Source organism: Myxocyprinus asiaticus, chromosome 49, assembly GCF_019703515.2.
Source record: "Myxocyprinus asiaticus isolate MX2 ecotype Aquarium Trade chromosome 49, UBuf_Myxa_2, whole genome shotgun sequence".
NCBI classification, from domain to species: Eukaryota; Metazoa; Chordata; class Actinopteri; order Cypriniformes; family Catostomidae; genus Myxocyprinus; species Myxocyprinus asiaticus.
In genome coordinates, this window is record NC_059392.1 from 9890161 (window position 1) to 9913075 (window position 22915).

A 22915-nucleotide genomic window follows, 5' to 3' on the forward strand; every position below is an offset into this window, starting at 1 on the left:
TGCTGCCACATTACATGATTTTAGGTATGATAAAACATAGCCTATGGGGAAAAAGACACTTAAGGGCGAATTCACTAAACAATTGCTCCACTATTGCATGCTGTATTTCAGTGCAAAAATGTCCTGGTTACTTTCGTAACCTCCGTTCCCTGATGGAGGGAATGAGACGTTGTGTCGATGTAGTGACACTAGGGGTCACTCTTGGGAGCCCCAAACACCTCTGCTTTTTTGAAAAAAGTCCAATGAGAATTGGCGAGTGGAATTTGCATGCCACTCCCCCGGACATATGCGTATAAAAGGAGCTGGTATGCAACCGCTCATTCAGGTTTTGTGCTGAGGAGCCAAGACCAGGTCCCGGCCATTTCAGCAGGTAGTTCAGCGTTGTGGCAAGAGGGACACAATGTCTCGTTCCCTCCATCAGGGAACGGAGGTTACGAAAGTAACCAGGACGTTCCCTTTCTGTCACTCACTCGACGTTGTGTCGATGTAGTGACACTAGGAGTCCCTATACAAAACGCCACAACTAGCTGAACTGTGTTACGTGAACTGGTGGTGTGTGATGGGCAGACTGCTGTGTGCCTCGTAACCAGCGCACCAGGCCGTCACATAACCTCTCTCAACGCTCTTATGGCCGTCGAACGGTCCATCAGGAACAAGTAAACTGCCCAACTACAGGGACAGGCTAGCCCAGCCGAGGCGTCTTTTCCCTCTCTTTTCTCCCCAAAAAGAGTGGTATTTGTTAACTGACTGGGAGCCATAAGTGTCTGCGTCGAGGGGTGTCCCTGCCAAGGGGAAGACACTGCGGAGACCACACCCTGCCCAAAAGGGGGGGGGGGGGGTATTTTGAGTGGAATACGTCACATGGTCTTACCGAGTCTTGTCGGAAGTATGTCATGTGGAGAGGTCCCATGGTAGGTCCTACCCGAAGGGGGAGGAGTTTCTACAGAGCATGGCAACCGGGGGCAGAGGGGCCTCTGCCCAAGGAAGATGCAGTTTGCCGTCAGGGAAACAATTTTGTGGAAGATATCACATGGGGTCACCTTCAGGGAACCAGCACATGTGGAGCACGTACCTCAGTACAGGGGCTCATTAGCGCACATACTGGGCTGGTCAGCGAGTTTCTCCGCAAACTCAACTGCCAGAGGGCTAAGGAGGAAAGTCATCCAGGGATCACAGTCTGTGAACACGACTGGGAGTCAAGAGCGCATGCCTTCACCTCAAGGGAGGGGAAAGGCGCTATGCGCAAGCGGTACACCCGGCCAGTTGTCCTGGAACTTACCTGCTCGTGCCTGCCAATACACGGGACGAGGCACCACTGGCCAGGGCCCAGGAGGCCGCCACACTCCTGGTGGAGTGGGCTCGTAACCCCGCAGGGGGTGGCACATCCTGAGCCTTATATGCCATCATGATGGCATCAATGACCCAATGGGCGATCCTCTTTTTGGAGACAGCGCTTCCTTTCCGCTGTCCCCAAAGCAAACAAAGAGCTGCTTGGAGCTTCTAAGGCTCTGCGTGCGATCCAAATAGATGCGTAACGCTCGCACCGGACACAGCAACGCCAAGGCTGGGTCTGCTTCCTCCTGGGGCAGCGCTTGCAAGTTCACCACCTGATCCCTAAAGGGGGTCGTGCTAACCTTGGGCACATAGCCCGGTCGGGGTCTCAGGATCAAGTGAGAGTAACCCGGACCGAACTCCAGGCACGATTCGCTGACAGAGAACGCCTGCAGGTCCCCTACCCTTTTGATGGAAGTGAGCGCAGTCAGGAGGGCAGTCTTCAAAGAGAGTGCTTTAAGCTCAGCTGACTCCAAGTGCTCAAAGGGAGCTCCCTGTAGACCCCGAAGGACTACGGAGAGGTCCCATGAGGGGACGAGGCGCGGTCTGGAGGGATTCAACCTCATAGCGCCTCTCAGGAACCTGATGATCAAGTCGTGCTTCCCCAAATACTTACCATCTACTGCATCGTGATGAGCCGAAATAGCGGCTACATACACCTTCAGGGTGGAGGGGGACAGCCGCCCCTCCAGCCTCTCCTGCAGGAAGGAAAGCACTGATCCGACTGTGCATCTCTGGGGGTCTTCGCGTCTGGAAGAACACCACTTAGTGAACAGACGCCACTTCAAGGCATACAGGCGCCTCGTAGAGGGAGCCCTAGTCTGAGTGATTGTGTCTACCACCTGGTCTTCCACGTCCCATCCAGGGGCCAGACGTGGAGATTCCAGAGGTCTGGTCGCGGATGCCAGATGGTGCCCCATCCCTGAGAAAGAAGGTCATTCCTCAGGGGAATTCGCCGGGGGGTGGGGGGGGGGGCTGTCGCGAGGAGCACGAGATCCGAGAACCACATCTGGGTGGGCCAATAGGGTGCTACTAGGATGATCTGCTCCTCGTCCTCCCTGACCTTGCACAGGGTCTGTGCAAGTAGACTCACTGGGGGAAACGCGTATTTGCGTAGTCCAGGGGGCCAGCTGTGTGCCTTCGCATCTATACCGAGGGGTGCCTCAGTCAGGGCATACCAAATCGGGCAGTGGGAGGATTCCCGGGAAGCAAACAGGTCCACATCTGCTCGACCGAATCGACTCCAAATCAGCTGGACCACCTGAAGGTGGAGTCTACACTCTCACCTGAGGGTAACCTGACGTGACAGCATGTCCGCTGCGGTGTTGAGGTCGCCTGGGATGTGAGTGGCTTGTAGCAACTTGAGGCACTGCTGACTCCAGAGGAGGAGATGGCGGGCGAGTTGTGACACGCAATTGGAGCGTAGACCGCCTTGGTGGTTGATGTACGCTACCAATGCTGTGTTGTCCGTCCGGACCAACACGTGCTTGCCCTGGATCAACGGCCGAAACCTCCGCAGGGCGAGCAGTACTGCCAACAACTATAGGCAGTTGATGTGCCAACGCAGCCGCGGGCCAGTCCAGGAGCCGGCGGCTGTGTGCCCGTTGCATATGGCGCCCCGTCTTGGAGGTGTCTGTTGTAACCATGACGCACCTGGAGACCTGCTCTAGGGGAACCCCTGCCCGTAGAAATGCAAGGTCGGTCCAAGGGCTGAAGAGGCGGCGACGGATCGGCGTGATGGCCACGCGATGTGTCCCGTGGCGCCATGCCCATCTCGGGACTCGAGTCTGAAGCCAGTGCTGATGCGGTCTCATATGCATCAACCCGAGCGGTGTGGCCATGGTGTGAATTCAAATGAATTCAGCTTCAATGAATAGAACCGCTCGGCTCCGATGAGAAAATCTGAATGAGTGGTTGCATATCAGCTCCTTTTATACCCTTATGTCCGGGGGAGTGGCATGCAAATTCCACTCGCCAATTCTCATTGGCCTTTTTTCTAAAAAGCAGAGGTGTTTGGAAATAATTTCAATTTAATTCTTAGTGAATTCCCCCCTCATTCTAACTGAAGTACTGTATTATATTGCATGGAGTAAGAAAGCGGTTCTTATCTGCCTATAAGACTACACATATTTAAGTATCAGAATGATACATGGAATGCGTCTTGACCACAGTAACTTAAAAACACAAATATTGAGAAACCTTTCCATCATTCTGAAACTGCAATAGAACCGATCTGGAAAGAACCAGTCAGAAGGAAGCTATATATTTGAAAAAGGTTTCAATAAATACCAAATTCACTTACTCTGCAGCAGAAACAAATCTGTCCAGGTGTCCGTCATTTTCATCAAGTACTTCTCTGGTTCGAGCCTCACCCGTTGACTGTAGTCCTATCACAATACACTAAAAAAACCCACCAACATACACAAAACATTGTAAAACATCCATAATTACAAAATAAGACATTTACTACAAATACTCATTTGTTAACACTTATGTGGGCTCTTTAATGTGACTAACCTTTCCTGCTTCCAACTCCTTTTTAGCCAGTTCCACCAGGCAGCGAACCTTGGCAGCGATGCAGAGGTATTTAAAGAAACGCTGGTGGGATGACCAAAACTGACCCCACAGGGACTTTCTGGAGCTTATGCACAGCTCATCAGCTGCCTGCATGAATAAGGCTAAGGCGTCCGCCCACTGTCAGACAAGATAGTGTCAGTTACATGTTCAAAGCAGGATTTACAGAATTATTTACATAAAAATTTAAACTGCACTGTTGTACTACTTGACACACAAACAGCTCTCTCAGCAAATATGTTGATCTGCTGTTGTGTAAACACATTCACTTGAATGTTTTGGATTAAAGGAGAAGTTCTGTGTTTTCAAACCATACCATATTAAAATGGTTGTTTTTCACATGTGCAATTATAATTTTCTCCAAAAAACAGAACCAATTTAATAAGGTATGTGTTAAAAAAAAACTATTTCATTATTTAATGTAGTGGAAAGAGAAATAGCTTAAGTTACAAGGACTCTTCTTGTAACTTACAAGTTTGGCAGCTTTGTTGTAGACAAGTTTGAAATCATCATCCAAGCTGATCTCTTCTATGCGGAAGGAAACCCCAGAGAAACTGAGCTGACGTGCAATGTACATCCCGCTGACCTTCATATCCATTGCAACAATCTCCATGGCTCCCACACCCCTTTTAACAAAGAGAACTTTCCAATTACACATCATAATCATCATAAAACATTGTTTTCATATTTGACAGAAGTCAAATCTATTAACCTTTTCTCAATAGTGTGAAGGAAGTCATCAAAAGTTCTGAAGGGGGTTCCCTCTCCCCAGATTCCCAGACGACTCATGTAGATCATGTTTTTTGGCTCGGAGGCACCTAGGGAATGCAGAAAACTACAATTATGGCACACCTTTGGCATAACAATGGAGATCGCCAGTGTTATGCGGTACTGAGACTCACCTGTGGCACTGGCGTACACCACTCTTGCCAGCGGTAACTTGTTCTGCAGATCCAGCACAGCCTTGCCCATCTTTGTGGATGTAGCATTTTTGGCTTTGTGGCATTCGTCGAATATAATCTACAGGAAGCCTGTGGTTAAGGATAAACCAACAACTTCATTTTTCGGCATTACATTTTGTTAGAATAGTTGTAAAAACTGATGATTGGACCAAGAACTGCAGCGGACAGCAGAAATGTATGTCCAACATATAGTCGTAGTGCTGATGTCAACAAAACACATTCCAAAACCTATATTATTCAGAGAACTCCAGAGAGGGAGAAGGATACAACTCCATCAAAACCCGGTTCACACCAGTCTAGGATCTGCTTCAAGCGTGTTCTGTGCTGGCCACCTGCCTGACTCTCCCCGATCAGCGCTGAGTAGGTTGCAAACAAGACCCCTTCTGAAGTAGCTGTGTCTCCGTACTTTATCTGCACAGACAAGATAACAGTAGGACATGTTGGGCAGAGCTATGAGGAAAGTCTGGGAGAATGTGCTACACTGGAAATGTGATATAGGTAAACAGGGCTGCTGTATTGAACGGCATAGTAATAGTGACCTTATTCAATGCATGCACTTTTATATTGGATGCCCCAATGTCTTGAATATCTCTCTCTGCGTCATATTTCAGGTCATTGGAGACGCTGAACCTGGAGGAGAGATGAGTAGGGTGAGGCAACTGATCCAAAGTCAGTGTTTCATGTGGAAGAGTGAATGGCGAGTTTTTGTTGTGCTTTAAAGAGCTGATTAAAGATCACTTACCACAATGATTTCTTCCTTCCCTTTAGGTAGTTTTCTAGAATGATTCCAGCCACTGTGCGGCCTTTGCCCACTCCAGCGCCATCCCCAATGAGGAAGCCAGCCCGCTGGTTGTTCTGCAGGATGACTTCATGTTGCTAAAATGTTTCATAAAATAGACATTAATGTCCAAGTCCGATGCAATTGACAAGAAACATATATATAAAATATTAAAAAAAATATTTGCACCAAAGCTATTCACATTGAATCCGATACTGATTTTTCGGCCTTGTTGGAAAAATGTTTGAATACTTTAATGAACTATTCAGGATCTTTAGTATATTATAATGTTTTGTAGTTTGAATGATATTTTGGACACTATATGAAGTTCACCGATATGGATTGACCCCCTTTATGTGCATTTAAGACAACGGCTTATTCCAAGGTTTATGTGGTGATGTAAACACATAAGCAGCGTTCTAATAGGTTTTTGAAGAGTGTCCATGTGAGTATACGCTCAAGTGCACCGGGGGAATCCCGGATTATGACATAATAAGGAAACCCCACTATTGCAGCACAGTGCCGCAGCAGATCACGATAGAAGGTTAAGGTAACAAAACATCAGCAACTGTGGTTCATCTGGAAAAGCGAAACAACAGAGAACCAAAAATTTCTAAGTCCTCCTCAGATGCCATGTTCATCATTTACACCAGCATCAGGATTATATCCCCTTTACTGCGAAGAAAGCTGCTTACTGATCGAGCTGCATGCTCCATGCCAAAAATTCAGATGTGGTTTGAATAGGCCTTAAGACAGGCAACAGAGTCAGATGTTTACAGGTTAACTCATAAAAACAAAAAAAACAAAAAAAAAAACATATTGAAGTGATAGAGGACAAGATGAGGTGGAATCTTTGTGAGGTATACCTGGCAGGCATAGATAATGGCCTCCAGCTGCAGGGCAGAGAGAAAGCCACTGTTAATTGTGGAATCTGGTATGGACAAGTTGTAGGTGATATCTGGAGGAGGTACACTGGATAAAGTGTTGGTCTCAACCACTCGGTCTGGGTGGGATATTCCTATATTGGCTGAGGTAGAAAGGCAGTAATACAGAGAAACAAACAGTAAGAAAGAACAAAGAAACAAAAGACTTGTAAGAAAATAATAGCATTTATAGAGGCTATTGTTGTCTTATTGGTTTACTTGGTTATAATGGGAAAACATCTTTCATCCTCCAAATCCAGATCTTCAATCATGATATAAAAGACAACAATGTGCCTTGATAGGGCATAAAAAAGCAGCGCTCACATTTAGAGGGCCTGTAGTCTGCGTAGGTGTCAACGTGACCCAGCTCTTCTGTCTCCTCCACCTCTATTTCCTCTTCCTCTTCTGGCTGTGGTTGGGGTCTCTGTGTCAGCACATGAGAAGGTTGATAGTGAGAAGGGAAAAGAGAAAAAGATACAGAGACATATTTAGGTGTTAGACCTTACAGAGACTTTTTATAGATAAAATTCTGTTTGCATGCTAAATTATTTGGCAAGGCAAATAGTTTGAAGTTTGGTCCATTCTGATAATGCAAAACAGGTAGTTAAAGTGTAGGTAATTTAAAGGAAGATTTGTAGTGGAACAGATTAATCATTCAAGGCTTATTATTAAGAACATTAAAATTGCCTTCACCGATTAGTTAATACTGGTGTGAGTTGGTTGGGAGTTACCTGATAACCTCCTATTGATGGTGTATTTATGATAGCAGTGATGTCATCCAAAGAGTTTAAACCTTGAAACCTGTTAGGATTCTGAGAAGAAAGTAAAAAACAAATGTAAAAACCAATGGAAATATCACATACTTTACTATCAGAGTGGGAACAAAGGTTTATGTGATCAGTATGCCAACCACAGGTGTGGTTTCTTAAACTATGACAAGAATATTAAGAAACAACCATGGATGTCACAATCTGGATTACAATGTTAGCCAGTGTTGGTCAGGGATTAGCCTCACCTCTGGGACTGATGCTGGTGTGTTGATGTCCCATATTGTGGGCACATTGGGTGCCATGTTGTCAGTATTGAGGAAGTTAGTATATGCATATTCGGACAAGGAGTCATTTGGAGAGGAGAAGATTGCTAGATCATCTAGACAAGAGAGGTCCTGAAGAAACAGAAAAAGAGAAATTACAAATCAGGGGCCAGATTCACGAAAATTTTTATAAAGTTCTTAGGATAATTTATACGTTTGTTAGAATGTTTCCTAAGTGCAATTCATGAAGGACATTCATTAGAACATTCTTAAGAAGTCTTTCCAGCAATACAACAATTTTGTAAGTTTGTATTTTCTAACTAAAGATTTTTTGCCAAAAAAAATAAATGTTTTTATTTTTTATTTTAATACAATATTCCCGAAAAGACTTAAGAATGTTCTTATGAATGTTCTTCATAAATTTTGAATACTTCTACAAACCTCTTGTAATTTATCCTGTCATTATGGGCTGTTCTAAAAAACAAACAAACAATGCAAAGGTAACTAATGGTCAGAAGACCAAAAACTAAGCATGAACTCTTGAGAAACTTTCAAAAATCTCACAAAAGAACATTTTCCATATTAAAACCACGAAACCAAGCACCTGAGAAATTGAGATATAAAAGGTAATGAAAAGAAGCTCAAAAATGAAACTTGTTTAAATATTATTGTTTTTAAAGACTTGAATCTAAGAGGCAAAAACAATCACTTGTCAGCATCTCCAATAAAATCACTCCAGCACAAGGGCATTTCAGTGACAAGTAAATAAGGGACCAAACATTCCTAAATAAAGGCCTTCCTCTTACAAATCAAAGCCTGGTTTCATCTAGAAGATGTGACGTGTTTATTTGAGGCATGGCTGTCCTTCAGTAACCCCTTTCTCGAATGTTTTTGTTGCTTGTCATCCTCACTCAATCGCTAAATCTTTCTCTCTCTCTCCTGGATGACAGTTACAATTACGTGTTTTCCTGAGTGCTCATAGTGGCGGCACAAAGCTGGAGAACTTAAAGCAACACTATATAAAAATGTTTTGTTAGAAATGAACAAAATTTAATTAATGAGCAAGTACACCAACAATCCTTCTTCCAAACCATGTTTTTGCCTTATGTTAAGCCTATAATAATTATTTATATTTTAGAGCTATCGGGATGGACTTGGCAGGTAATTGCATATTTCCATCATTCGCCCATGCGTGTTTACGTCATGTCCGTAAATAAAAGAAAAATAAGATCCAGCTACTACAGTGCGTGTATGTGCGCTGATAGGTGTGGTAGTAGTTTGAAGCTGAAATCTTGTAGCCACAACATATGAGCGACATTGACCGTGTATCATTCAAAAAGGCAACTCTTTGGGAATCACCCATTTTCAAAATAAAGAAACCTCAAACTGACAAGAGTCTGCAAGCAAAAAGGGAATGCGACAGAGCCTGTAATAAAACACAAAACAACATCAGATTGGCTTTTAAGAAGTGGCAACAACTCTGAGATCTTTTTTTTAATTTTTTAATTTTTATTTGGAATGCCCAATTCCCACTACTTAGTAGGTCCTCATGGTAGTGCGGTTACTCATCTCAATCTGGGTGGTGGAGGACAAGTCTCAGTTGCCTCTGCTTCTGAGACGGTCAATCCGCGCATCTTATCATGTGACTTGCTGTGCATGACACCGCAGAGACTCCCAGCATGTGGAGGCTCATGCTACTCTCCACGATCACGCATAACTTACCACACGCCGCATTGAGAGCAAGAACCACTAATCGCGACCACGAGGAGGTTACCCCATGTGACTCTACCCTCTCTAGCAACCGGGCCAATTTGGTTGCTTAGGAGACCTAGCTGGAGTCACTCAGCACACCCTGGATTCGAACTCGTGACTCCAGGGGTGGTAGCCAGCGTCAATACTCACTGAGCTACCCAGGCCCCCCACAACTCTGAGATCTGAAAGGATTTAAAACTGACCCAGAGATGTAGTTTTTCTTGCTGGACAGCAGGTAAGATATTTTATTGGACCGATAGTGAGCCAGGTAGCTCTGTTAGCGAGGTAGTTCATTAGATCTAATGGGGCATTTTATTACGGATTGTGATACTGCAGTGCTTTCAATTTAATTTTCGAGGAAGGACGGACAATGGAAAATGTTTTACTTTTATGCTGGTAATAATGCCAATCTCTAAACCAGTTATTACCTTGGTCTATTTGCCTGCTTGCTAAGTTATAATAGTTTCCACCATTTGATTTTATCCGATATGACTAGCAATTGTTATTGTCTATGTCATCGTTGTCTAACTTTTGTAACACTATTTATTAACTGTTTTCAATAAGTCAAAACAACAGTGGAAGATATGCTACTTCCCTGCTCATAAGACACATTTTATCTGTCTTTTTCTTTCTTTTGTTATTTACTTATTTGTTTTTTGAGGGGAGGGGGTGAGTTTTGTTGTTAGTGACGTTCGCTCTGATAAGATGATCGCCTGTAACCATGTTTACACCTCAAACCATCAGATTCATCCGCGCAGAAGTGCAAATTCAAAGCACAACTCACATAATTACCAAAACAATGTTCCTCTGCAAGTAACCTGCAGTTTTATGCTTCGACCACTAGATGGCCAAAAGTTACATAGTGTAGCTTTAAAGTTGGCAGTGGCGATTGTCATAGCCTGAAAGATTAATTATTATGCAGTGAAAAATACTATATTTATGTGGTTTTCAAGATTTTCCAAGAACTCTTCAATGTTCAAAGGCAGGGAATAGTAAACAAGCAGGAACTGGAGAGTAGCCAGGGGGGCCTAGGTATTTGATCCATTTCACTAATAAGAACCATTACTCAATCTTAAAGAGAAGAGTGAGTCAGACTAAAAGGGATTTAGTAGATTGCACCAGACCTCAAAATGAGCTGTTTACAGTCTAAAATCCATTAAGAATCTTGGTTTGCGTGACTGGAGAACCCTGCAGTTGAAGTTCCAATAGTGTTGAAGTTGTGATTGTACTTTGAGAGCTGCTAGGGAACACAACTGTGCTCTACTTGATGGTAATGGCAAGCCTGTACAGTTATACAGCACCTTAGTTTGAGAGAATATTGAAGGGGAAGTTTGTGTGAACATCGGTCTAAATAATATCGGCAGAGCATCGGTGCTTGATTGCACGCTCTTTCAAAAAGAAAAAAGGTACAAAACATGTGTGCCAGTTATGTTAGAAGAAACAAATTCAAAGTCATTTTACTTACTATATACCAGTTTTTCCTAAACTTTTTTGGCATAAGTACCCCCACAGCACCAACAGTAAGGCTCAAGTTGACACTAAAGCACAAATGTCTACCAAAAGCTAAATATGATTTAATGTTATCATTAATATTGTAGCTGTACAAGCTTTGAAATTTATAATTAGAACAGATTAATGCTGTTAATTATACAGGGGATCTTCTGACTTAATGGATATAAGAATCTGATTAAAAGCAGTGACATCAAACTGAAAGCGGAAAAGTCAAAAGCCATCATGCATCACTTAAGGGTTTTTGGGTCAAAAATTTGTCAGCAAAGACGATGCTGTACATACTCAGCACAGTGCCAATATCAAAATCACTATGACCACCTAGTGGATTAAACTTACAATATCTATAATAAATGTTCCAGAATCTGTCTTCTAGAATTGGTGCTCTAGAATCAATAGCTTAGTTTCCATCCACTTTTCGTGCTATTTTGTTATCGACAAAGTGAAAATGCGTAAAAAAAAGTTTGGGAAATTTGCTGTCTTCTGCCTGTTTCCATTCAAATGGCCTTTTATTGATAAAAATGGTGTGCGTGATGATATCATGCCTAAAAAAACACTTTGTCGCATAAGTTTTGGTTTAGCGCAAAATAAATCTGCCCTGAAGCCGTTTCCATACAGAAATGTGTGTTTATCGCTAATCCGCCTCCCAGATGTCCCTAATTTTTTTCCTCCGAAGTTTTGGTAAAATGGGGAGAGTATTGAGACAGTTGAAATTAGCCAGCTTAATGTCATTTTAATTCACAAATAAATGCAATCAGAAGAGGAGGAATTGCAATCATTAGGGAGCTGTTTCCCTTCTGATAGGACTGTAATATTGGTCCTGATGTTGCGCCTATCGTAGGTCGCCACCGGTTCCGACCCGAAAGCGAATCGTCATGGCCGTCATTAGTGGGGAAAACTTTCAGTCTTAGTATAAGGACTATCCATCGATGTGTATATGCTGTGTGCACAGCTATTAAAGAAAAATTGATGCGGTGTAAAATCAGGGTTTACATATGATACATTCCTGATATTCAATAGGCTATTTTGAACAATCATCTAATCTAAAGCATTGCCATCACAACTGCATTATGTCCCACATATTTGTCCAGCAACTTTTAACGACCAACTGAACTTGATTGTCATCTAAAATTAATTGTAGTGTCATTATGCAATGGACATTTTCTGAAGAAGGTAAAGAGGGTTTGATTTAAAAGTTTTAAAATGTTCAAAAGCTTTTCTGAAAGTGAACTCAGCATTGGACAAATAGTTCTGATAGTTTATAGTCTTGAAAAAAAGTGTAGAACATTGAGAATGTCATTCAGATGACTTTTTTCGCCTACAGAACAGGGTAAGGCTAATTTAAGTTTGTGTAAATAAAAGGCAATTATATAGGCCTAACAATATAATTTTTTTGTTTGTTAATTTATAATTTTATTTAATGCTTTATTCATTTGGTTATTTATTTAGCCTAATTTAAAACAGGGAATTTTGCTGACATTTTTTCAAAAGCATAAACAATAATTTTATAGAATTGGGCTGGTAGTGTTCCAAAAAAGCACACTGAAGCTTTTCTCCTAGTATTGTGTATTTATTTTTAATTTAAAACATCTTTGTGCACAGAAATGATATGTTTTTTGTATTGTGGGCTAATTCCATGACTGCGTCTGTGATTTTGAATAGTGCGGAAAAGCAACTTTAATAAATAAAGGGATGGCTACCACAATTAAATTAATCACATAGAGTGGCCATTAATTTGTTCTCCGTGCACTTGTCGATGTGCAGGATATGAGATATTTGTGTTGGCACTCCTGGAAGTGTCATGTTTGCAGCATCGGATCTGTGTTATGCCGTTAAGATCAATCCATAATCACGTACAATAAATTGGCTTTCAAGGATGTATACCTTATTGTCACGATAAACAGGCTAACGATTGGTATAAATTCTGTCATGTGATACTACATTTTTGTATTAGTGCCAATTTTCTCGACAAAAAGTTTTTCCAAACCAGTTGTTCGTGACAGCAGAAGTATCGACATATAGTTTATGCGCTAGAGTTAAACGGAAAAATATTATGTCAACATTTGTGAAATTTTAGCGATAATTTGCGTTTCCATCAGGTTCATTTTGATGCGCTAAAACTTTTTTTCGCAAAAAGTCCTTGGATGGAAACGTAGTTAGTGTTAGAGAAGCTGTCTTCTAGAATTTTCTAGAAAAAATCTGGAATCTGTTCTAGAATCAGTGGGCCTCATGAATGTTTTTTCAAAGAAATCATGATTTATCAACAAGTTAGCACCAAAATTTATTCGGAATTTACAAATTTTTTTACAACCAACTGAAACCACACATACGCAAAAATCACATACTTCCGGTGTCCTTATAAACATGGAATTAGCACAATGAATGAAATGATGCACACTATAATATATATATATATATATTCACACACACACACACACACAGACAAACATGTATAAAATAGTCTTATTATATAGTCTTATTTCAAAATAAAATTATGTGTGCCATAGCTCGAGTTGATTTCTGGTTCATCCAACGTAAGAGTACGTCGTTTGTACGTTCTCGTACTTTCTAACGTTGGATGATGCATCTGGTGAAATGCTCCTTTACAGCCCGAAAAGATTTGTCAGATAGTTTTAGCATGTTGTATACTGCGCAACATCGCAATGCCAAGGGGAGTTTACCTTACAGCAGTGTTCGAAGTGCACAATTAGTGTCCCATTACCGGCAGCGATTCTAACTCTTATAAGGTGCCGGTACGGTGTCCTGTTCACAATCAGGCGAAGTGGCAGAATCGCCACGGATTTCTTTGCACTTCGAGCACTGTCTTATGGACTACACACAGATAATGCTTCTGCACAAGCAGCGCTCCAGGCATGCCTTTAGTTCATCCAACATCTACAGTGGTATAAAATCATTCTAAATTGTAATGCTATATTTTGCTGTTTTATAGTGTGATGTTTTTTGGCCTTTTTGCTTCGGCATCTTCCTGTACACATTTACAACTGCACTGGTGCGGTGGTGCTGAAAGCCCTTATATGGAGATGGTTTGGCCATGTTTTATGCAAATTACTAACTTCGTGCACACGCTCTTTTTATTTAGAAAACTCTGAATTAATATTGGAACAAGGGTAAAAACAAATTCATGTGCGTACACACGTGTTGTGAATCAGGTGGACATTTTTCATGAAAAGTTTTCCTGTGCGTATAAATATGCAAAATCCACAAAAATATTAGTGAATGAGGCCCAGTCTTCATCATTTATTGTACTTGAATTGGTGTTCTAGAATCAGTAGAATCATCTGCCTCATTAATCTATAAGCTGTTTAAAGATTCATGCAGTACAGTGTCAATAAGAGTCTAGGCCTATTTCTCATAATAAACTGCCTGTTGAAGCAAAAGTCTGTTTTCCTTGCGGTGGTTAATTCATCTATCCGCATTCAAACTATGTTGCTCATTGATTGTAAAGTCATTCTTTTTCCCACAAGCACTTTATCCTTCCCGGCACAATGGAACACATATATAGAACACCAAGATTCCACCAGGGACACTGATATAGACTGTATCAGCACTACACCCACTGAAAACCCAGGAAATGCTCATTTCAATAGAGAGTGTGTTTCAGAAAGCATTGCCAGACAACCTGCGCATTTACATTGATCAACGGATTGTGGTCATGAATGTTTTGTTCAGAACGCAGAACTACTGATGATCTGAAGTTTTGAGAATCTTGCTGTAACATCTTTTATGCTTTGCTAAATTTCTAGGATGTTCCAGGTTCTTTTAAAAGACATGTTTGGCAAGCACTGCCAACAAACACAAAAATGAAACAAAGAAATCCCAGAAATCAACGGCAACAGCGACTGCTCAGCAATTCTTCATGGAAATGACTTTGGATATTGTTAAGCGATTGGCATAATTTGACTCTGTATATTCTCATGCTACCACAAGGAACAAGGCGAGACTTCCTGGAAGGTCAGTCCGCCTCCTCTCTCCTCTCCTTTTCTCTGCTGCTGAGCCAGCAAACAGGGATTCCCCCACTGTTTCAGCGACCGAGGAGTGGCATTGGACAGATGAATGGATTAATGTCACTTTTCCTTTGACAAGTAATTTTTCCTGATCTAACAGTCAGATTTAAACAACAAAACAAAAATGCTGAAAGAAAGAGAGGAAAGGAAACGAAGGAGAAACTTGGGCAAACTGCATAAAACAAGAAATGCGAGGACATGCAGTTATTTATATTTGAGTGGAGAATGCATTCTGCCCACTACTGAGTGGCCTTACATGACGTCCTCAGTGACCTCAGCTGACTGTGATCAACTTTCATTCCAAACAAGTGGATAAATCTTTTTAATCCTAATCAAGCCTGCTTGTGATCACAAGGTAAAAATGCCAAAAATAAACACAGTAAAAGATAAATCCCTCAAAGGTTTGAGGCTTCATGATAAATGTAATAAGTGTTCCATGGTTTCTTCAGCTTTTCTTTATACTTATCTGTAAATAAATGTTGTCATCACATGAATGTTACAACTTCATATGTGTTTAACATGGTTGTTTGAGGAAAAACATTTTGCATTTCTTTTCTATCCTTGCTGAATCCCACTGTGGTTTTGTCCACTGGGAAGACTGACCTGAACTCCATAACCTGCTGTCCGCAAGAGAAATCCTGCAATGCTCTGACACTTTCCAGCCCGGCAAACAGAGAATTTCAGTTCTGTTTGGTTTTGGATGTGGTCCTTGGCAAATCCAAGTTTGCTTTGAAGCCTGCTGAGGTGTGTTTGGGTTGGGTTGGGTGAAGATGAGCAAACTTTCTAAAGCCTGTTTTCCATTCGGCAGGCACCACATGCATTGTCAGCATAAACATTTGACGTCCAGAGTTAGGAAATGACGATAAAGAAACTAACATAGCAAAATATCCTGGCATTAACCTCTAAGTCAGTGATTTACAGTAGAAAAGCTTTGAAAATCAGTGCGAGGGGGAAATATAGACAAGTACGGTAGAGACGAGGTGGCAAGACTTCTCTGTGGGGATCACCAGAAATGCATCATTTACTGTAAACCTGCATAATTGTTTCCTGTAGGAAAAAAGATGCACCTGCGAGACAAGCTGGTGGCCGCACTCAGAAAGATGAGTAAAGCTGCCATGTTTGTGTGTATGTGTGTGAACATGCGAGATAGAGGGGGGCACGAAAAAAATACACATCCACCGTCACCCCTGTACTATAATAAAGCCTCATTATTACAACAATGTGTACGGTTACACCACAGCATGACACTTATTGAACCTTACCAACCAGCATTGACGGGAAAACTGCAGACAAGCATGAAGCATTATTGCCAAACTGTTACATCAAGCTTCCTGATGTGTTTTATGTCCTATTTCGTTTTAGAAAGAAAGAGAGAACAAATGAACAATGGCAAACAAATGAGAGAAAGAACAAGCAATACAAACAGACAAAAGAAAGAATGAGCAATGGCTAAAAGAAGAAAGAAAATGGAGAGAAGAAAGGAAGAACGAAAAAGATGGCAAATGGAGAAAAAGGCAGAATGAAATGAAAGAAAAATGGAAAACAGATAAATAAACAAAGGCAAACAAATGAAAGAAAGAGAAAACAGAGACAAAACAAGGACAATGGCAAATAAAAGAAAGTTGCCAAATGGAAAAAGACTGGAAACAGTGAGAAGAACAAATGAACAATGGCAAACGAAAAATGACAAACAAAAGAAAGAAAGAAAACAGACAAGACAAGAAAAATGGCAAATAAATAAAAGAAAGGTGGCAAATGGAAAGAAAGAAAAATGTATTACAAAAGAAAGACAGAAAACAGAGACAAGACAAGGAACATGGCAAATAAAAGATGGCAAATGAAAAAACATCGCAAACAGTGAGAAGAACAAACGAACAATGGCAAAAGAAAAATTACAAACAAAAGAAAGAAAGAAAACAGAAACAAGAAAGATGGTAATTTAAAAGAAAAAGTAAAAAAAGAAAGACAGAAATATGGCAAATGGATAAAGAAAGAATCAAATTAAAATAATGGCAAAAAAAGAGAAAGAAATACTGTATATATAGGGATATATAGATATTAATATAGATATGGGGCAATGTAGAGTTGCAGGTTATGCTTATGGTCATCAATTTGAGAAGTGAAGGCTTATTGTGCCTTCACAGCACTTTACATCACACTCTTCCAGTAAGACGTGAGGGTTGCCCTGCTTCAGGCCCAAATTAGAGCCCCAAACTCAATCCATGTTGTCCATAACTTAAAGTTAAAAATAATAAGATATTCCAAACAATGTCACATTCATTCAGAGATTATTAAAGATTCTTAAGCACAGCGATAAAAGAGTGCAATGCAATAAGAACGGCAAATGAACAATTGCAAACAAACCAAAGAAAGAAAGAAAGAAAGAAAGAAAGAAAGTGTACAATGCAATATATTGGTATGCACTGAGAAAATCATGTCAAATTTTTAAACCTAAATTTTTTTTCCTGGGTTAGACACAATGGCTTCTATTAGTGTTGATAAACAACAATATCAAGATATCAAAGCTAATGCAAACTTTTATGCAAAAATTCTCACATGCAAAAACAGTGATTATGATTAAACATTGCAAGCAAATACAATACTGCACCAATTTAAGTGGCAAATCCAAGAAGGATCTGCTTCCACCTCTTACTGGAACTGAAGCAGTTGTGTGTTGTCATACTGATTATTAATAGACAACAATGACAGATTGACTAGAATCAAATACAACCAATCCATAATGCTAATTACAGGATGATTGAAAAGAATAAGCTACTGTCTTTGGCAATAATTGTTGTTTAGAGCCAACTGACAGCTTACAGACAGAACAAGATCTTCGCAAAAGACTTTGCATAGTTCTTCTGACAGCTGGGTAAGAGTTAAAAACTCAAACCTGCTCAAACTCTGGATATGCTTGACAAGGAACTAAATTATCTTATCTCTACAAGGAAGTAATTTAAGCAAAAGAAAAGTAGAGTGTCAGGTAAGCAGCCAACTTCTTTCCTGACAATCACAGGCAATCAAACCTGAATTTCTGAACCTGTTAGTTTGTTCATTCATTGCATCAAATTCTACTACACAGGCTATTTGGTTAAAATCCTAAAAGACACTAATGATAAATGACATGTAAAATGCTTGACTGAACATCAGATCAAATGTAAAGATTTACAAATAAAAGTACAAACTTTCCGTCCTTCTACCTTGGGAAGTGGACGTCCCAGTTGCGCATAAAACTTAGTCCAAAACTGCATGAGTGACATGGGTCCAGTCACTGTCGTATACCTCCTGAAAACACAGATCCTTCCATGTGCTGGAGAAAGAACCGGCAAGTTTAAAGCTGCAACATTCCCAAAGATAGCACAAAAGCAAGGGAGCGGGAGTGAAAGGCAAAGAGAGAGAGCACTTCCACAGCTGTCTTCCTAAAACAACTCTCACATGCACAACAGGTACGTTTGTAGACCCGTGAGCGACACCCCTATGCCCTTCCTAGTGAAAAAGGAGTGACAGGTATTTGTATAGAGGTTTAGTCATATTGATTGTGGTTTAGTTCCTTAATGCTAAAGGTGGTGGAGAGGGGAGGGGAGCTGAGAGAGGGGGAGGGTTGGGGAGGAGCTTTCAGGAAATGATGCTTTTGTTGGTAAGTGACTAGAGTTACTGGCAGTCAGGCCCTCTTTACAGTACATGGTGTAACTCAACCGCATTTGTAGTGTAAACAGTGCAGCACTATGGTTCTCCAGAGCACTGTGGCGACTGCAGAGCCTCTGTTTAACACTGGCAGATCATTGTTTAATGATTATTATATTTAGTGGCTCCCTGCTGAGCGCACTATTTCAATCCGTGCTTTGCCCTTTGTCTTCCCCCTCAAGCTTGGAGGAGATACTTCATCACTTATGAATGGAAAACAATCAAGGCAATTAGTTTTACGCAGCACAAATGTCAAAGCAAATGAGTTAACGGACAGATTGTGATGACCATGCAGATATTTTTATGACCGTAAATGTCAGCTCTAGGGTTTTAAACAGCACATTAAAAAACCTCTATCTTAAAGTAATTCATATCCAATTGGCTGTTTTCCCAAAATGCATCATTGGTAGTATGGTAGTAGTCATTAAAATATGTTCTGCATGCAAATGCTTGGAATAAACACTGAGGGGGGAATTCACTAAGAATGAATTGTGCTGGTTTCGCACCCAATTCACTAAAGTAATCATGCAGATGAGGCAACGCCACAAATGCGTCCACAACATCTGTTCTGGACACAATTTGCGTGGCATAATTTTGATTTTTCGGGCCATTTCTGAGCACTAAAAAGTGGAGGATGTAGCAGACCACCAAGATCTGGCTCTTTCTGCTGGGACTGTACAGTATCACTTTACTACTGAGATCCAGAGACAAATCATCTCTTGAACATCCTGAAATTTTGCTTATGACTATGCCGCGCATCTGGATATATGCCAGGTTTTAACGCTCTTCAAAATCATCTGATAATTATTTGATGAACTACTGCTACTACGATCAACAGAACCTTTACACAAACACCTCTTTAAAATAAAATTCAGTTTACTGCCTGCTTCTCTCGGGTGGTAAAATAGTATGGGGTTTGGTGAATAAAGCGCAATCAAAATGAGCCTAATTTGCAAAGAAAAAAGGTATCTTTGCATGGCAGGAAATGAAATCGACTTAATTTAAATACTGAAGGCGCAGCGCTATTTTATTGCTGACTGTGCCTGCTTAAACTAGATTGCGGGTGGTTATTGAATAAGGTGCAGGTTTTTGCGCTGAAATACCATGCACAAAACTGGCACAACTGATTCGCCCCAGAGTACCCCTACTCACTATTGTTAAAAAATTAGACCCCTGCCTGGGTTCCAGAAAGCTATTTTTACAATCTTACAGAAAACATCATGCTATCTTAGGAAGTCTAATCAGTTCGGAGTACTGTGGCCCAGGCATAGTGAAGGCTTAATATAGAAAACAATGTCTTCTAGAATCATACCATGGCCATAAGTAGCCAGTGACTGGTAGCCCCAGCGACAGAACGGTGCCTTGCTTTAGTGTCATGATGGTGAATAGACAATTAAAAGCAGTGATTCATTATTTTTGAGACATCAGTAAAGATGAGTCACCAATTATTGGCCTGAAGTATGTTTAATATCCTTCCATTGAGTGGGTGGTAAGATGGAGCAAAAGGCTTCTTGTTATTTCCATCAGATTTTAAAAGTGCCTATAATTGACACGTTACATTTTTAGTCAGTATGATGTTCCTGAACAATTCCATTTTTTTTTCTTTGGTGTTAAAACACGAATACAAAAGGTGAGTCTAGAAACTGCGTCATACATTAAAAAAATTTAAAAAAAATTAAAAAAAAAGGTAATTTAGTGGTGGCCCAAATATGCGTCAAATGAGACATTTTAAGAGGGCATAATAACTTGACCTCAACTTTGAGATGAGATGGAAAGAAAAGATAGAAAACAGATTTGAAAAAATATATCTTCTTAAAGGTGTTTAGGAAAAACGGCTTCCAGTTAAATGCACATTTTATGTAAGCAAAATTAACAACAGTACATTTCCTCTGAAATCCACTTACGGCAATTCGGATGTGACAACCTCCCACTTGAGGCCGTCTGAACACTTGAATGAATGAATCTCTGCATAATGAAGGTTTTAAGTAGTTCATGAAAAAAAGCTTTCCAAAGATCCTCTTAAAGCCTACGATGATGCATGCTCTACAAAACATGCCTGCTTTTAAAGTAAGCGAAAGCATGTCTACGAGCTTTGCTCTAGCCTCTGTGGTCTCTATAAGGTTTCAAATTCTCTTGTGTTGTAGATTTCAGGTAAGCTCTCTTTTCCTCTAGTTTGTAAAGCCCTATGACATTTGTATGTACTGTTTCATTAAAGCTAATAAAAACGAGCAATGCTTCCACACAACCTTAGTCACAGAGGGCTGAGCAAATTAACTGTTTAATTAATTAAAAATAGTCTGCATCCACAGTCACATTTGCTTTCATAATGCATTATTTAATCAATTGTTTATTTGTATTAATGCAGGTGAATGTACGAGCAAATAAATAAAGTAAATAATTATATAATAAATACAGCAAATAATTTAGCACAATTTCACAGAGCAGTTTTAAAAAGTTCAGTCAGACTCTTCACGCACAAGGTTGAGTTTTGTTTTTGCACGGCTGCGGATTTATCAGCAACCTCAGAGCAGGTGCAACAGCATGCGTGACAGGTGACAATCAGCCTTTATGCATGAACAGCTGTATCATGAGAAAGAGCCAAAGTGAAACACAGCACTGAGCTGATGCTTATCTCACCGTTTGATCATTTATAGCTCACGTAAATGTGATTTAATTATGCTTTGATATAATGTAAAATGTAAATGTAAAATAATTGCATGAGTAGTGGAAGATCTTGTACAACGCACCGCAAGGGGACAGCAAGGAGACAGCAAGGGGACAGCAAGGGGACAGCAAGTTCGATTCCCACTCAGGGCGCCACAAGGCCACGGCTGCAACAAGATATCCTGCTCTTGTCTGCAAAACTAAATATTTTCAAAAGGGATAGTTCACCCAAATGTGAAAATTCAGTCATCATTTACTCACCCAACTGGTACTTTTTACACCATGAATCTCTACCAAATCTGTTGGCTTTTTAAATAGCCTGCAAAAAGCTCTGGGTCGGAGGATATCAGATCTGTGGTCTATCTTTATTCTCATTCTACACTTAAGCATCCTGAAAACAACAACTCGTGTCTCTAAACAAAAAGAGGAAGACCAGAGAGAGCTCACATGATGAGGAACTATATCCTGAACAAGCTTTGAAAGTTTATTTACAAGAGGATTCTTCAATAACACTTTTTGGAAAGGGATGTGCACACATTATCTGGAAGTGGATGAGAAATGGATTTGGCTGAATTAATCTGGAAGGCCGAAGTGAGGTGATGTGATTCCTCGTGCTTGATTAGTCATGAGCTCATGAGTTGTATTTTCTTCATGTCAGTGCGATGGAGAGTCAGTCTTTCCCAACCGTAGCTAGGAATGCTGGCGATGTTGGGCACCATGACTATGCTGTATATTATTACAGTTCTTTTATGGTTCTTTTTGATGAAAAGTATGGCATCAACCACAACAGTGGATAACTAAAACATGCACCTTTTTTTTTGTCTCTGTATCAGATTTCCTGATGTACTTGATCAAAATGATGATGAAGGAAAGGTTCTTGAGCAGAGATTAAAGTAGGCTTGGGGTCGATGCCTTTTTTAAGCATCGATAATCGGAAGATTTTCCCGATAATTATCGATATATATTGGAATTTTTTTCAGATATAAATAGGGCTGCTCATTGCACAATCGTCTTTGTCTCTTCAGAGATATTTCTCAACACATCTTTGTTTAAAAGTGTGAGAGGCAGGGTAAGTGGGCAAAGTGGGTCGCACACTGGACGCATCTGGCAGATGTCACGGCGTGTTCTTAAATTCAAAACAATTATTTATTTTCTAAAAAGGTACGAACACACCGCCAATGCTCAGCTTCAACATTCTGCAGTGCCATGGAGCTCAACACACATAGTTTTCAATTAAATTATATCCAAATCATTATCAAAGGGCAAACATTATTTACTCTAGCCATCACTGGATGAACTATTGGGAACATGTATCTTTCATAGAGCCTTCACAATGTATTTTCTGTTACAAGTATATCACTTTGTGGTTTGACAGCTTGAACAAAAGACCTATTCAGTGCTTCGTACAGAGAAATTGTATAGTAATCGTCACCATTTTTAATTGTTCAGTTTGCGCAGTTACACCAGTTTCACTAACCTGCAAAATCAACGTCACTTTGTTCATGCTTGAAGAAATACATAAAACTTCGTAACTTTGGACTGCAATCTCCTGCAATCTCCTTCAGCTCATCCTGTGTGTGTTTGTGATCGTGACCACATCCGGCTTCAGTTAATGGTATATTGTCTGATTTTCAAATACTTTTTCAAATCAAAGTTTGTGACATGGTGATTTACCTCAG

At 40.6% G+C, this 22915-nt stretch overlaps 1 protein-coding gene across 3 annotated transcripts in view; it reads right to left on the minus strand.

Moving 5' to 3' along the window:
• Positions 1–22915, minus strand: part of LOC127438407 (protein strawberry notch homolog 2-like) — a 60511-nt gene that overhangs the window by 11877 nt on the left and 25719 nt on the right. For 2 of the 3 annotated variants that reach the window (XM_051693967.1, XM_051693968.1), the window contains 12 exons: positions 7585–7734; positions 7301–7381; positions 6894–6993; positions 6513–6673; positions 5611–5744; positions 5408–5498; positions 5136–5279; positions 4809–4926; positions 4619–4724; positions 4379–4532; positions 3850–4026; positions 3635–3732 (listed from right to left, as the gene is read on the minus strand). In XM_051693967.1, the coding sequence (XP_051549927.1) occupies positions 3635–3732; positions 3850–4026; positions 4379–4532; positions 4619–4724; positions 4809–4926; positions 5136–5279; positions 5408–5498; positions 5611–5744; positions 6513–6673; positions 6894–6993; positions 7301–7381; positions 7585–7734 (1514 nt within the window). Of the gene's footprint in view, positions 1–3634; positions 3733–3849; positions 4027–4378; positions 4533–4618; positions 4725–4808; positions 4927–5135; positions 5280–5407; positions 5499–5610; positions 5745–6512; positions 6674–6893; positions 6994–7300; positions 7382–7584; positions 7735–15491; positions 15707–22915 lie in introns of those variants that run through there. The other variant, XM_051693969.1, reaches the window with a different exon arrangement.